Source organism: Magnolia sinica, chromosome 2 (assembly GCF_029962835.1).
Source record: "Magnolia sinica isolate HGM2019 chromosome 2, MsV1, whole genome shotgun sequence".
NCBI classification, from domain to species: domain Eukaryota; kingdom Viridiplantae; phylum Streptophyta; class Magnoliopsida; order Magnoliales; family Magnoliaceae; genus Magnolia; species Magnolia sinica.
In genome coordinates, this window is record NC_080574.1 from 14,652,804 (window position 1) to 14,669,998 (window position 17,195).

Here is a 17,195-nt window from a genome sequence, read left to right on the forward strand (position 1 = left end):
CGCCATCCCCAAAGCATATATGATATATCTGATGGAACTTCATTCTGGCCATTGATGTCTGTGGGTATTGCATTTGTATGTCTATGCACGTAATGAATGTCAATTTCTGCAACTATCTTGACACATAAAACAAATCACTCATGCACTTAAATCCTAATTGAGTAAATTAAAAGAATGGAATAATGATCCCTGCTATTTTCTGGCATTTCCTCATGCATGACCTTTTCCCTTTTGTCTCTGTGGTCTCTCTCTTTTTAATTTTTAAAATTTTAAAATTTTAAAATAAGTTTATTAATTTTTTAATTTATCAATTCGCTCAATTCGGGCTTGGAAATGGAATGGATTGGCCCCTCCCTTTGTTGGACCAGTCCTCCCCCAACCATTCCCAGGTCCAGAAGCTTGCGGTCTTCAACCTGGGTCTGGGTTTTCAACTGATTGGGCTGGTCAGTTCAGAATTATGATTTTCCTCAGCTTGTGCCTGGCCCATTGACAGCCTCCATCCCATTTCTTAAACATTTTTGTATATCTATCTTTTAGCTATTGGTCTAGAATGACTATCACATACTAATTATACTGACAATTCAGGTGATCATGTTTCAATAGATTTTATTGCTTATCGTTTTACTCCTTTAATAGATTGAAAAGCTTATCAATGTTGCTTTGTTTTCTAGTTGGGTGTGGCGCCAGTCATTGTAAAAGAAGGATCTATTGGTTCCCTAATAGTTACAATTCCATGGAAGGTAAAAAGTTGTCAAATTGAAGTGGAGGAACTTGAGCTTGTGCTGGCTCCGCGTGTGGGGAGCAATTTACCAGCAGACACAGATGAACTTTTGTTGGATCGAGATGGTAAAAAATCTGTCAGTAATGGCCTAGAAAAGGTTGAGTCTGAGATGGACCATGGCAGTGCTGCATCTGTTTCTCCGGATGTTCATGAAGGGGTTAAGACAATTGCCAAGATGGTCAAATGGTTGCTTACGAGCTTCCATGTAAAAATAAAAAATTTAATTTTTGCTTTTGATCCATGTTCAGAGAAGTATGAGAAGAGATCCAAGCCTCAAAGACTCCTGGTTCTTCGTATTCCAGAAACAGAATATGGAACATGCGTTTCCGAAGAAGCTAGCCCAATTTCTGATTCAGGAGCTGACAGCTTTCTGGGGATGAGTAGATTAACAACTTTTGTAAAGTTTCGAGGAGCCATAATTGACCTTCTTCAAATGGATAATGTTGGCAATCAGTCACCACATACAACTGCTTCAGGAACAGCCTTCAATGAGAAATATACTGGAAGCTTGCCTTCAGGTACAACTCCAATTTTGACTGGGGAAATTGGTGGATTTTCAGGGATGCTGAAATTAAGTATGCCTTGGAAAAATGGTTCTTTAGACATTCGCAAAGTGGATGCAGATGTTTCTATTGATCCTATGCAATTAAGGCTTCAGCCCAGCACCATTAACTGGATCATATGTTTATGGGAATGTCTCAAGAATGCGGGCATGGATGAATGTCCCAAGAATGTGGGCATGGATGAAAGAAGCAATTTGCATCACAGGGCTACAGATTCTGCTCTTCTCAATTCTACATCTTGCTACCAGTCTTTTACCCTAGCTACGGGTAGAGTGACACCAAGCAGTGAAAAGTTTTCATCAGGCTTTTGCTCTCCAACTGGTCAAGAAACAGCAACAGATGCTTTACTGCCAGGGACCCATGTGATTCCCCACTGGGTGCCATTCTCCATCAACAAGGATCCAAAAGATGGAACTGAAGCAGAAAACTATGGGGCGAGGTTTGTTTCTTTATACATGCTTTCACGAAACTCTGCAGTTTCCACCATAGTTGGGTCATACCTCCTTTTCACCATGCCTCTATGGCTGTACCAGTCTCCTACCATTTGCTCGAATGTTTGTCGCTGTCCTCATAGGGAGGATTCTGATGTTTATTATTTTTTACTTCGATTTTAATTTTGGTTTTTGGTCATGTCTTGTTAGCTGGTTTAAAGTTCTTGGAGTCAAAAGAATCCATCATATTCCAAAATAGAATAGCATCTCCCATAACAATCGGATTTCTTGCCAATTTTGTGACATTCAGGCTTATCTTGTGCCAAAAATGCAACTTTCTGAAAGCAACATATACTTATCACTTCTAAAACTAAATTTTTACTATATTGATTACCATTTTTGCTATCCCAACCTCTTTTAATTCCATTCCATTACACCAGATCCCCTACTGACACCCATATCAATTTCTAGCAATGCTGTTTGCCTCTAATTTAGTTCTTGAGGTGGGGAGGAATTTAGTTGTTCCCCAATAGTACTGAGTTTGGTGTGGAACGAACCACCCACCTACACAAAGAAAGGAAAGTTACAACTCTTAAAAGTGACCAAAGAGTTTTATTTTAATATCTGAACATAGTTGATGACTTCAAATCTCCCTCTAGAAGATACTAGTATTTTCACCATATCAAATCATCAATTTCTTTTTCCTTTTCTTTTTGTTTGCAGCATAGATCAATTTTTTGAATGTTTTGATGGAATGAGGAGTTCCCAATCTGCTTTAGGCACCAGTGGTATATGGAACTGGACTTCGTCTGTCTTCAGTGCAATAACGGCTGCGTCAAGCCTTGCTTCTGGGTCTGTGCATATCTCCTCCAGTAAGTTCCTTGATACCATTCTTCTTTCTCAAGAAGTTCAAATTCCAAATTGAGTCCGTCATGCTGCAAATATTATGTACTCATTTGTTTATAGCAATCGTGTTACTCAATTAATAGTCCCTGATTTATAACTCCTTTTGGTAATTTGGTACAGATTATAATGGCTTTGGAATGGGATTTGTACATATCAACTGTTTGCTATGGGTGTTAATATTGGACATCTATTGATGCTTCCATCATTTATATGATGGTAGTTCATTAATATTGAGGTTGTTTAATGTTTCTTGTTTGTGCAGAGCAACAGCATGTGGAAACAAACCTAAGGGCAACTGTTGTTGGGTTTTCAGTTGTTCTTTCATTCTATGATGAACACCAGGAGCAGTCACAAGACTCAAAGGGTGGTAACAGAAATATCGGGGACCTTGATGAATTAAAATATGAGAGTTACTCAATCAGCAATACGGCTATCCGATCTCTAAATGGGCTCAACCCTGGTTCTGCCATGCCAACCTTTTCTTCTATGAATGTTGAGCAGTCAACCACAACCGAGTTTATTTCATTTGGTCAGAATGTACATTATCTAGAAGCAAAATTTTGGGACTTGGTTCTTACTTTGCAGGTAATAATTATGTTTGCCGATTTTTCTTGCTTCTATATTTAGTTTGGTTACTCCATTTTGGTATTTGTTTTTCTCAGTTATTTCTTAAGACTAATTTGAGACTTCTGTCAAGGTTAACAGGTCTGTCCTCAAAAAATGAAGTTTGAAGCAATGATAAACTGCATCGAGGTTGATGACTGCTTTGACAATGGAAACAAGGCTGTGGATGTTGGCTTCTCGAACTGCGAGCACACTTCTCAAAGCCAGATGCTTTTGGTCCAAAATTTGCAGGCACAAGTTCAAGATGCTTTGCCACCGTTTCCCTTTTCTGCTCAAGATCCTGATTCAGAACCAACAAATGGATCCAGTACTGCAGAAGATCCTTTATGCAAGTCCTCAACTGTGATAGCACAGGGAGTTAATAATAGGACTGCTTGTAAGGCTGCGATTGTCAAGGTTAAGTTGTTGAAATCTCACAGTGAGCGTGGTTGTCAAGTTGCTGTCAATACCACTTCTTTGGATGATGGGTCAAGAGCATCAACTTCTTTTTCTGTAAAGCTGCCCCCATTCATCTTGTGGGTGAACTTTAATCTGGTCAATTTGCTGTTGGATCTCTCTAAGAAGGTAGGGCATTATTCTGAAACAACCAACAGGAATAAAGATTTTAGGTCTGAAGTTTTCGGGAAGAAGCATGATTTTTCATGTCACAGGGGCATCAAAACAGGCACTTGTACTTGTGTCAAGAATGTTTCTCCAAGTGGAAGTGTACAAGGAGACATTGTTGTTTCCCGTACAAGGGTTGTATTATGTTTCCCTTATGAGAGTCATGGAGATTTTAGACACTGCTCTTCCTGGGAGGAGTTTGTATGCCTTGATTTTTCTCCGTCTTCGAGTATGAAACCAATTCCACATACAAGTTCTCAAAAGGGATACTCTGATACTCGTTCCAGTTCCATTAATTTGAACTTCGGAGATCTTAACGTCTACTTAATCACTTCTGACAGTAAAAGTGCAGGAAACAACTACAGTACCATTGACCGCCGGACCTTTTCTGCTGAGAAAATTCTTTCTGCTATCCAAGAAACAGATGATTACTCCATCATTCGTATGTCTTGGCAGGGGGGTCCTGTAACAGGGCCTTGGATAAAAAGAAAAGCTTGGCATCTTGCTACTTCACAAGATTCAAGAAGCAGAAATAAAGTGATGGGAAAAGGTTATGACTTTGCATCTGTAACGACTGCAGAAGATCTATGGGAGACAAATTCTTGCATGCGACAGGAGATGATTCTGAGCTCTGCCTTTGTACTTCACATCTGTCTTTCTCTTGTTTGGATCCACCTTGGCAGTTCTGAATATAAATTACTCGATCGCCTTCTACATCAGGTCTTGGATGGCTTTGCACATGTAGCTCATGATACAGAGGCAAGTCTAGATGATAGCGTTGAGATAGAGCGGGCTTCCCCTGGTGATGGCAATTCGTCTCAGGTGTCAGTTCTTGTGGAATGTGATGCAGTAGATCTTTTCATTAGCTTGGAGAAGGGGGCAGATATTAAATGCTTAATTCAGAAGGAGCTCCCAGGTACATGGGATGTCTTAAGATTGACAGTTGCGAAATTTGGGTTGTTCTCTGTCTCAAGCATCGGGGGCGTTAGTGGTGCCAATTATGTTTGGGTTAGCCATGTTGAAGGTGAGTTGCGTGGTTGTCTCAGTGGGATGGTCAATGAGGCTTCTGTTGGTGGTCAAGATCTTCTCCTGATCTCATGCAAGAACTCCACAATGCGGCGAGGTGGTGGAGAAGGTACAAATACATTATTGTCTGGTTCTGCTGGTACAAATATCATACACATGTGGGATCCACAGTTGCTGCAGAGCTTCACATCCATAACTGTGAGATGTGGCACAATTATTGCCCCAGGAGGTCGTTTGGATTGGTTGAATGAAATATGCCACTTTTTCAGCTTGCCTTCTCATGTGAATGAACAAGCTGGTGGCCATAACGTGCACAAGGAATCTTCTGAGGATCATGTGGCTTGTGCTTCTTCATTCTTTCTTGACTTGGTGGATATTGCTCTGAGTTATGAACCACACATCACAAATTCAGTGACCGATGATGGAGTTCTGGAATTTGAATGTGACAGTTCTGCTAAGCCTGTCGAAGAATCTGGTGAACAATGTGTTGCATGTCTTCTAGCTGCAGCTTCATTACATCTTTCTAACAAATCCTTGGCAAGTTCTACATTCAATGAATTCAAAATAAGACTACAAGATATTGGGCTTCTTATTTCTGCCTCATCTTGGTCAGACAATGATGAAGGTACCTACAGCGTGGAATATCTTCGCAAGAGTGGCTATGTTAAAGTTGCTGGGGAGACACTTGTGGAAGCCATTTTGAGAACAAATTGTAATAGTGGCCTGCTGTGGGAATTAGAGTGTTCAGAATGTCATATTCATCTTGACACCTGCCATGACACAACTGCTGGTCTTATTCGTTTGGTTGGTCAACTTCAGCAGCTTTTTGCACCTGACATAGAGGAGTCTGTTGCTCATTTGCAGACTAGGTGGGATACTGTTCAACAGGTGCATGGACGTGATTACACCACCGCAGTCCAGGTCGTTGACAGTTGTTCTGTCTCACCGATTTTGTCAGGTCAAACCTCAAATAGAGGTGTGGAAAGTAGATCTATGGTGGTTGGACTGATGGATGAGATATATGAGGATGCTTTTTACAGAAATCATACCTGTCCATCTGGTTCTTGCGAAGTGCAGTCTCATATTGCAGTGGAGGGATGTCTGCCTCGGCAAGTGCATAACTTGAACAGCACTCCTACATCTAGTGATGCTTTCCCTCTAAATTCTTTCATGAGGCCAGTGTGTGGGGTAGCATTGGAAAAATTTCAGTCTTCGTCACCCGCAGAGGGAGCTTACTTACCAGAATTCATTGAAGGCTATTGTACAACCGAGTTGCTTCCTCCGCCACAATCATCTGTGAACATCCATTCACTGAATGAAGTTGATTTAAAATGCAAATACCACAATTCAGCTCGTGTTGATTTAGAAAGTGGCAAGGGTGGATGGTACAAGGACAGTTCATTGCAAATAATAGAAAATCACGTTTCAAAAGTGAGTGAGCATGATGCAGGGGAACAAATACATGAAGAAAGTGAGCTTCCTTCAGTCAGTTCAATTACACCTGCTGAGTCATGCAAACCAAGTGCACAGATACTTCTGAAGAACATCGATGTGAGATGGAGGATGTATGCTGGATCTGACTGGCCTAACTCAAGGAAGAAGGTCCCACCTGCTCTAAATACAGGTGGAAGGGACACCACAATATGTCTAGAGGTTGCATTGTCTGGGATGAACATTCAGTATGATATGTTTCCTGATGGAGAAATACATGTGTCAAATCTTTCACTATCGGTCCAGGATTTTAATCTCTATGACAGCAGTAGGGATGCCCCTTGGAAGATGGTATAGCTCAGTTTCTCAACTTGTACACCTCATAGCATATCCTCATTGTATATCTCAGCTCTTTAAAAATCTGCTCATTTGGTTTGCTTTGAAGGTTCTGGGCTATTATCATTCAAAAGATCATCCTAGGGAATCCTGTGCAAAAGCATTTAAGTTGGATTTGGAGGCTGTCAGACCAGATCCACTGATCCCCCTTGAAGAGTACAGGTATGTTGGATTCTTCTTTTATTTTTATTCTTTACAGTCAATTTGTGCAGTTATTCGATTCACTATGTTCATGCGAATATTATCTTGCACTGTTATTGATTTCATTGGGTGTAAAGTACATGGATAACTGTGAACTTACTTTCTGTAATCTATGTACATTTTGAGTTATTATTTCATTGAATAAAAACTATATTGGTATAGGTTCCTCCAGAGAGGAAACCTCTTTATTTTCTACCATACAAGTGCTTTACTTTGATGTATGACAATCAAATGTTTAATGCAGTTTCCATCCAGTCTAATCCCAAGAAGAGCTATGATATCATATTAGAACTGAACTTCTGGAGTATAACACTGAGCACTGGGTGCAACCCCAACTAAATATGCGCTTATTAGGCTGAGGAGCTTTGCTAAGCTCATGCATGCACAAGTCAACTGATGGATACACCATATATGCCAGCGTGGCACACGGGTACAAATATCAAGCCATCTATCAAGTGGACCTCACCATGTAGATGATATTGCCAACAGATAAAGATGGCCTGGCCCCCTCAGTAGGTGTGCCATGATATTAGAAATAAGCAGATGGGTTACAAAAATTCAGCCAATTTTTTTTTTTCCACAACTGTATACTTGTTTATCTAATTGTGGCTCACTTGAATAGTGGACTGACCTGATTCTTGGAATAGGGAATCTACATATTGGTACCCTTCTAATGGATGGCACACCTGTGTGCCATGCTGGCATATTTGGTGGCATTTGCATTAGCTGACTGTACATGTGTGTGGGCTTTAGCAAAGCGCTAGTCTGAGCAGAATGCCCTTAATGTAAAGATTGTTTTAATTGATAAAAAAAATGTGTTAAATGGCCTGTCATCATTCTTCTGTGACTCTATTGTGTTGGTTTTGGTTGTACATATTCTCCCCCTCTCTACTCTGGTGATGGATATGGAATTGGCTCAGTTCGCTTTAGTAGATTCAGCTCTTTTAGTGTTACCAATGAAGTGGCAATAATGATGCTCAAGTGGCGAGTTTCTTTTTTCTCCTCAGGCTACGTGTTGCGTTTCTTCCTATACGCTTACATCTAGATCAAAGCCAGCTTGATTTTCTCATCAGTTTCTTCGCATGCAAGGATTCATCCATTAATCAGTCTCGGAATCTTTCCAGTGATCTGAGCGAGTCAAGGGTATTGTCAACAAAGAATTGCATTCTAGGGAGGCAACCTATTGCCCAAGAGGCATTACTTCCCTTTTTCCAGGCAAGTCTCCTTGTCTCCATATTGCTTATTATGTATTGATGTTTAAATGTTTAGATTATTGTGACTATTTAAGTTACATTGCCATATTGAGATGCAAGTCCAATAAAAGCGCATGCACATACATTTTCCTTTTTATGTTCTTCTTCATCTTCTTCTATCCTTTTTTTTCCCCTTTTCCTCTGCGTATTTGGTGATTTTCTTATACTGGCAGCTTTTCCAGTTGAAGGTTGATTGTGCCAATTTCCATGACGAGCAAAAGTCCAATTGGCTTCCAGTCTCTTGCTCATAGTGTTAGGATAAAAAAGTCGCTTGTTCATCACTCCTCATTACCTCTCTTAGCCTTCTTGTAGTTTGCTTTTTGTGGTGTTTTCTTTTATGTTAAGCAATCATTACTGTGAAAAAAAATATCAGTTTATGTTGCTGCGCCCATGGATTAGTATTCTCAATTTAGGACTAATTGGACATGAAGAAGTACTGTAGGATCAACTCTCACATGAATCCTTTACTTAGAATATGGATTTTGTTAAATCTCATGTTGATATTCTTCTCTCTGTTCCAGAAATGTGACATTTGGCCCGAAGTTGTGCGGGTAGACTATAATCCTCGCCATATTGATCTAATAGCTCTACGTGGAGGTAACTATGCAGAGCTTCTTAACGTAGTTCCATGGAAGGTAAACTGCTCATTTGTGGCTTCAGCTGTTGACTGCTATTTTTTGAAATGATAATAATTTATTAGGAAAAAGGCCGAAGCCAAAAGAATATGCGAACAAAAAGAAAATAAAATTACAATAAAGCCTCCTTATAATTTTATCGAAAGTGATCAATGGATAGTATTTTAGCTGCTTGCGCCCAGACGAGAACACTTGATTTTGCCCTATTAAAAACTTCCAAGCTGCGATGCTGTCGATTTTTGAAGCAACGACTATTTCTTTCCAACCAAATGCTCCATAACCCTGCTAGTAAACACAACTGCTAAATCTGCTTCCCCACCTTACCCTTTCCCCCCCATGCCAAGCTAAGAAAAACCGGTTAATTGAGCTTGGGCAACCCATGCAACTCCAAACAATTTAAAGAAACCAAGCCAAATGTTTGAAGTGAAAGGACAATGAATAAAAAGATGATTGACCGTTTCCTTCCTCACCTTGAAAACATGGTAAACACACATTAGGGATAATCATGCCGTACTTACTAAATTGTCAACCGTGAGGATCTTTTCTTGCGCATCAACCATGCGAAAGCCACCACTTTGAAGGAGCACCATAATGCAAAACATGAGCTATGTGACATTCTAACTGCTCTATATGCCCCCCCATTGATCATTGAATAGAATGATTTTACTCAGAACTTTCCAGATTTTTCTTTTAACCACACCATAGGCGCATCTTCCTCCGTGATAGATGGATGCCTAGTAGAAAGTAATTCAAACAATCTAACCAAACCTTCCACCTCATCATCGCGCAAATTTCTTCTACAAGGAGGCGCCCAAATAGTTTCCTCACCATGTACAGAAAAACATCTATTGACTGTTACATTTGGCTCTAGGGAAATTCTTGTTAATCGAGGAAAAGTGATGCTCAACATTTGGACCCCAATCCACACATTTCATCCAATCTTCCTACCATCACCTAAATAGAAACCGATCCTCCCCCCCAAACCTTATTTTTCAACCAACTCACTGATTTCCATAAGGATGAAGCCCTATACAAAGAAGAAGGTTTTGTCCATATACCCCCTTCCTTAACCCCATACTTTCTACACAACACTTTCCTCCACAAACTACTTTCTTCTTCCCCAAACCTCCAAACCTATTTTCCCAACAATGCTGCATTCATTCTCTCCAAACTCGTCAAACCCACACCCCTCCCGAGACACTGGTTTACATACTTCTTTTCCCACTTAAGTAGATGGAATTTGTGATTTTCGCCCGACCCATGCCATAGAAAGTCTCGCTTCATCTTCTCTAACTAGGCCATGGCCGATTTTGGACATTTGAATGTAGACATGAAGTAAATCGGAAGGTTTGATATAGCTGACTTTGTTAATGTAAAGCCTACCTCCCAAAGAAAGAAGCCTACCTTTGCACGATGATAATTTTCTTTCGAACCTTTATATTACTTTGTCCCATAAATGCTTTTTGGCAATTCATCTATAATTAACAGAAGACTTAGGTATGAACACGGGAAGGAGAGCCCACCTTGCATCCAAAGCGTGCTGCAAAACCCTCAACATCTTCCTTAGAGAGACCTACTCCCAACAGTTCACTCTTACTAATGTTGACCTTTAATCCCGAGATCGCCTCAAAGCATGTTATAATTGAGCGGAGATCATCAAACTTCAATTCATCCACAACGCATAAAAGCAGAGTACCGTTCGCATATTGGAGATGAGAAATCTGAAAGTTTGAATTATCTAGTTGAAAGCCTTCCGCTAAGCCTGGTTCCACCCCTTGTTCTAACATCCTCCTAAAATCCTCCATCACCACCACAAACAAATACGGAGATAATGGATCGCCCTACTATAACCCTCTTGATGAAGAAAAGAACCCTTTCGGTGCACCATTTACCAACACCAAGTATTTTGCCAATTGAACACAAACTTGCATCCACGTTCTCCATTTCTACCCCATAAGCCAACCACCCCAACATATAATTGAGGAAGTCCCAATCGTCATGTTCGTATGCTTTGTCAATATCTAACTTACAAATAATGCTGTTCTTTCCTTTCCTTTTACAAGAATTGATACATTCATTTCATGAGCTATTAGAACATTATCCACTATTTGCCTACATTTCACAAAAGCCCCTTGGGATTTTGAGATCATGTCGCTTAGAACCACACTGAATCTGGAAGCCAATCTTTTCACCAAGATTTTATACGACCCCCCAATAAACTAATTGACCTAAAATCCCTTAAACTTTCCACACCTTTTTTAGGAATTAGCGCAATGAATGTCACTCCTAATTCCGACGCCAAATGGCCCTTTTTGAAAAAATCTTTTATAAAGTTAAACAAATCCATTCTTGCTTAACCATATCCCAAGGGATTTGAAAGAAAGCTTTTGGATAGCTATCCGGTCCGGGTGCCTTCCCTCTCCCCACTCTGAAACTGCATTTTGAATTTCCTCTTCTGAAACTGGCTTTTCTAAAGATTCTGCGGTTATAGAAGAGAAGGATGCAAATGAAAGATTGTCAAGCTTAGGTCTATGCCATTCTTCCCTTTTTAGAATATCCTTATAAAACCTAACAATTGCTGAACATACCTTTTCCTTTCCTTCAACTCTCTTCCCTTTAACCATTAGGCTTTTGTTTTTATTTACTCTAGCCTGTGCACTTGCCATGGTATGGAAAAATTTCGTATTTTTATCACTTTCTTTCAACCAAATTGCCAGAGAATGTTACCTCCATAAAGTTTCCTCCTCTCTCATCCTTGCATTATATTTTGCTCTATAAACTTCCTTCCAAGCCGTTTGTTCTTTCGACAACTCTTCAACCTCTTCTTTGATATCAATAGCCTGTATGTCTTGGAGGATTTTTGTTGATTCCTCTTCACGATGCTTCCATACCTCATTTTTCCACACCATAATCTAACAGATTCAGTTTCTGAAATAAACAAAATCCCGCGTAACCTGCAACTTTGAAGGAAGACCACCATTCTTTAACTTGCTCACTGGATCCTTCCACCTCTAACCATGCTAGCTCAAATCTGAAGGGATGAGGACCCCAATCCTCCTCATCCACCTCCAAAATAATTGGACAATGATCAAATATGGGTTTTGGTAATCCTCTGTGATGAACAAGTTGATATTTCTCTAACCAATCCAAAGAAGGGCCATGTTCATGCAAATTTCTTACAATTTAAATGACATAAATATGTAAGACTTATGAGCTAGAATGAACATAAAGGAAATTAATGCAGAGAGAAAATGAGATTAAGCTGTCACTTTATCAATGGAGAAAGCTACTAATTAAGAGAGATGGATGTTTAAAGAATCTGATTATTGGTAAGATGCAACTTACAGTTCTCAATGGTGCCTTTATAGATTACATTAAGCCATTGTTAACTTGGCTTCTGATGCATATCGTTCCTTCCTCTAATGGAGGACATCAAATTTGTCCTTTGTCAATTGTTGCAATCTTCTTTATGCTGTCCTGACTTCAGAGAAGTGCTCTGCTGTTTGTTGCATTGACCTGTCCTTGGATAACTGCTCCTGTACTTCAGCTCTCCAGCATGTGGTGGACTCAACAGAGGTGGACACAACAGAAGTTTTTTGGCTATGGATGTTACAGAGAAACAAATTACTGAAAGGAAGTGATAAAAAAGTTTCATGTAGGACCCCTTTTAGGCTTGCGATTTACAAATTATCCAGGAACTTTGCTGTAAACAGTCCTTTTGTTTATGCAATCGTGTTTTAAACTGTTCACATTCACAATCTTATCTCAGTCCCAGATCCAAACAATATATTGAGTTCTATGATCTGATACTTCGTCAAGGCAACCGAATTGTTCAGTCAGTGTAATATTGTCTAATATTAATTTTAAAGAAATTTCTTTTATGGTTTTACTAGATAGAACTGCAAATGCACAAGACTGGCCAAAGGTTAGCTGATCCTGGTGTTACAGGAATCTAAACCATGCCTTTGAAAGTGATTTCTAAGGTTTCACTTATTCAGATCTTTGAATACCGCCCTTGTCCTTTCCATCTTTCACTTATTCAGATCTTTGAATACCGTTTTCATCCTTTCCATCTTTTCAAAAGTACTCGGATTGCATTTTTGGTATGTAAAATGCATCTCCAGTATTCTAATCCGATAAACACAGCATTGATATAAACACTTAGGTTCAGTTGTCTATGTATTTCCATGTTCTTGATATCCTTCGCGTTCCCGGAGGTTAACATCCCCTTGTAAAGTGATCTCACTGCTTGCTGCTTGAGTTGATGCTGAAGGCCAATTTTCTTTTTACTCTTCGTAGTAGTATGCTGCAGTGGAAATATGTTGCCATTATCCCCTTGCACCTCTTTCTCTCTATGGATTATATGCTGAGCCTGAGGAGGTTTTGTATATTCTGTCACAAAATGCTTTGATGCTGCCAATTTTAATCCTTTAGCTGGCAGAGATTCCGACTGTCATACTTCCACGGCTTCCAATATTCATATGATAAATGCTAAATTGCTAATAGTTTCTTATTGATAGACGTTTGGAAATGTAGAATTTTCATGGTATGTGATATAAATTCAATGCAGGGAATTGAGTTACAGCTCAAACATGTTCATGCAGTTGGTATATATGGCTGGGGCAATGTCTGTGAAACAATAGTAGGGGAGTGGTTGGAAGACATTTCACATAATCAGGTATAGGGCCATCTTCTTTATCTGCTTCCTGAAAATGATAAAGATTCCTGATGCATTAAATATTATATGCTATGCAATTTTTTTCTTCTTATAAAATCAATTGGCATTCTGCAATGTAGGTTCATAAATTATTGAAAGGGCTTGCTCCTATTCGATCGCTGTTTGCAGTTGGTTCTGGTGCTGCCAAACTGGTTTCTTGGCCAGTTAAGAGCTACAGGAAAGATCACAGGTTGCTCAAGGGGATGCAAAGAGGTATGCAACAAGTGCTCAGCTTATTCTTTTAGTTGAACTGTAAATTGTAGTCTATGATACATGCAGCTCTTACCCCATACAGGCTCTATGATATACATCTTAGTAACTTTTATCTGCTTAAAATTCCATGGAAAATTTATCACGTTAACATATAATATGAGCTGAAATATAACAAAATGTAATTGTAATTGCTTTCAGAGAATGTAAATATAGCAATTATTTTGAGCTGTAGCTCAGGGCAGGGGCACTGCAGTAAGTATTACCTTCAATATAGAGTTGTACCAAGATTACCTGTTATTATGACCACACTCATTACTGTCCGAAGAAACTTCATCTCTAATGCTATGCTTCCTTTCATTCCAAATACCCCAAAACATTGAAGCGGCAATGTGTTGCAAGGGTTGTTTTCCCCATTGTTTTGAAAGGAGGAGCTTCACCATCATTTTTGCATCCTTTATATTTTTGAATATTACTTGCATCTAGTGTTGCATGTATTGCTGATATTATCGATTATGTCGACGATATTACCGGTATTTCCAGCTTGGCAATACTAGTAACATTGGGAAATGTAGAATTTTCAGGTTTTGGCGATATTTCGTGCTGTGTCAATAACAGAATGTATCGCCAAAATATCATGAGTGTATCATGTATTAAGTTTCATGGATCGATTGCATCAGGGATAATATCGTTGATACAAGTCGATATCCTCATTTGCAACAACATTATTTGGCAAAAAATTCAGAAAAAATCCTATATAAAAAAGGAAAAGCGAAAGATCTTCCAATTTTCTTTCTACATTTGAATTTGGGGGGTTGATTTTGGCACCTCAGCTTCATTCCCTGTGGATTAAATCTCCCATTTGGGGGAAATAAAATGTGCTTTTTGCATTGGTGGCCCGGAATCAACAATGCATAATTTTTTGCAATAAAATGTGTTTTTTTCTTTGATTTTCTCATGGATTTCATTTTAAATTCATGTCTATGCATGATTCTCATGCATTGATATGGATTTGAGTGGAAAACTGAGAGATTGAAGGATCAAAATGGACAAGTTTGGGAAAATTGGGGAAAATATGATTTCCCCATTTTCTTGCATAAATTGAGTAACTGGGGGCCCAAATTAACATATGATGATTAGGGTATAGACTCATGTTGATCCCTTGATTTTTCAAAAATTTTAATTGTTTATATAAAATTTTTAAAAATGTTTAATTTGAGAAAAAGAAATTTAACTTTAAAAAGAAAAGATTTCTGTTTTGTTTGGATGTTTTCTTATTTATGTTTCCATTTTTATGATCAATGGGTTGCATTTTTTGGTGGATTTTTTTTTAAAAAAAAGTAAAAAATTCAGTTTATATAAAAAATATATTTCCATTAGATTTTTTTTTTTTTTTTTTTTTTTTTTTTGGGGTATGGATGCATGGTTGCATCATGAAATGCTTGTATGTATGTATGCATGGATGGATCATTACTGTGTGCGTATCAGCGTATGTATGCATGGATGAATGGTTGGATCGATTGATGGATCATGCACGTGCATATGTGCGTGCGTGGTTGGTTGGTTGGTTGGTTGGATGGATGGATCATGCATTTGTGTATGTATGTTTGTGTGTGCATATGCATGCATGGATGGTTGGATGGACGGTTCATGCATGTGTGAATGTGCATGCATGCGTTGGTGCTTAGATGGTTTGATGGATCATGCGAGGGATGGCCATATGGGCATGTTTTTGAGTTCCTTTAGTTTTTAGATGTTTTAGTTATTGTTTGCTACCTACATATGTGTTATATAAACTTAATTTTGTTACCGTTGCACTAATTTCTTACGATAACAATGCTTTTAGGCCTCCATTAAATGGAACTTGTTATGTATGCTTCTTCTTCTTCTTTTTATTATTATTATTTTTGATTCCTAAATATGCAAATTTGTGTATTTTAGCATCTCTCGAAGTTTCACAAAAAAAAATCCCACCCCACCGTTTTCCCTATGTTTCCTTCAGTCAGTGATACATTTTCAGGGATTGGCAATATTGATACATTTTTTCGTATCCCCAACCAATGATACATGTAACGATACCGATACTACAAACACTGCTTGCATCTATGATTTTGTTTCCAAGATTTATTGCATTTTGATTTTTTTAGCTATATGATTGATTAAAGAAAATAGATCAAGCAATTTTTTTTTTTTAAACATTTTCTAAAACTTTCTTGGGTATTTTTGGAAAAACAAGTGGGAATGGCATGTCTATTATTTACTGACGCATGTCTTCCTCTAAATTGACAGTCATAAACCTTATTGAGAACCGATTTGTGCCATGCATTTAGGAACCTTCCCATGCACATAATTGCATTTGGACTCGTTTGTATCTACATCACCTATCCAGACCATTCATTAGGTCCAATCCACTTTTCTTCCATTAATGTTAAAAAAATTACAGCAATTGGATGGTCCTCATTCCTTAACATCCGTGACTGGACCTATCTTCAATGAAAGATCTTCTCCATCCTTTCTTGCATGCCACTGATTGGACTGTTTGGATCATCCAATCAGGATGACTTTTCAAGGTAGCATATGAAAAGTGATTCAGGTGAAACAGATGGTCCTGATTAATGAATGGATTGTCCCTGTGTCCAAACCAACTATGTCCATGGGAAGGTTCCAATACACATCGTCACAAGATCATCTCTCAAGCTTACCTCAAATCATGTGTAAAAAGATGCTCTTTTTTTATAGCACTAAGCAACTTAATGGTAACTATGGATCAATTGTGAACTTATTTACTGGAGTCTTTTGTAGATAATTACTAGGAGAATGGTAAATTGTATTATCCGGCTGAAAGGGATGAAACTGAACTAAAATACGAATCCATCCTTTTCCATTGTTATCTCATTGCAGTTATGCACTTTTCCTCCTTTTTGTTTATAATACCTAGAGCTGTACACAAATTGAACTGAGTCGAGCCTGGCCCAGCTCAGCTCGGCTTGACCAACAAGCTACCCCAGCTTAAACTCGGCTTGGCTCGGTCCTTGAGCATGACTGGGCAACTCGGCTTGGCTCGGTTAGTAGCTCGGGCCAGTTTGAGCCGAGTTCGAGCTCGAGCTTTTGAGCTGAGTTCAAGCTTGAGCTTCCAAGTCGAGTTTGAGTTTGTCACTTTGATTCGAGTTCATGCTTTCTAGAGGAGTTCGAGTTCGAGTTCGATATATTGAGTTTGAGTCGAGTTTGAATTCAATTTGAAATTCGAGGTCGAAGTTGAACATAGCACTAAAATGTATTAAATGCATAAAATCAATTATAATCCATTATAATTACATTGTTCACAAATTACAACTAATAATCTCTATAGGAGGAGTGCCTTCCTATTCCTGGCATATAATTATAGGCTCCTATATCGTCGTTCTATCCATCCGAACCT

At 38.8% G+C, this 17,195-nt stretch overlaps 1 protein-coding gene across 1 annotated transcript in view; it reads left to right on the forward strand.

The window, feature by feature from the left end:
* Positions 1-17,195, forward strand: part of LOC131223994 (autophagy-related protein 2-like) — a gene marked incomplete at its 5' end in the record, with an annotated part of 33,230 nt that overhangs the window by 9,694 nt on the left and 6,341 nt on the right. Inside the window, 8 exons of the mRNA XM_058219586.1 lie at positions 672-1,783; positions 2,499-2,647; positions 2,944-3,266; positions 3,387-6,716; positions 6,811-6,923; positions 7,970-8,177; positions 13,421-13,528; positions 13,648-13,780. Coding sequence (XP_058075569.1) covers positions 672-1,783; positions 2,499-2,647; positions 2,944-3,266; positions 3,387-6,716; positions 6,811-6,923; positions 7,970-8,177; positions 13,421-13,528; positions 13,648-13,780 — 5,476 coding nt within the window. The remainder of the gene's footprint in view (positions 1-671; positions 1,784-2,498; positions 2,648-2,943; positions 3,267-3,386; positions 6,717-6,810; positions 6,924-7,969; positions 8,178-13,420; positions 13,529-13,647; positions 13,781-17,195) is intronic.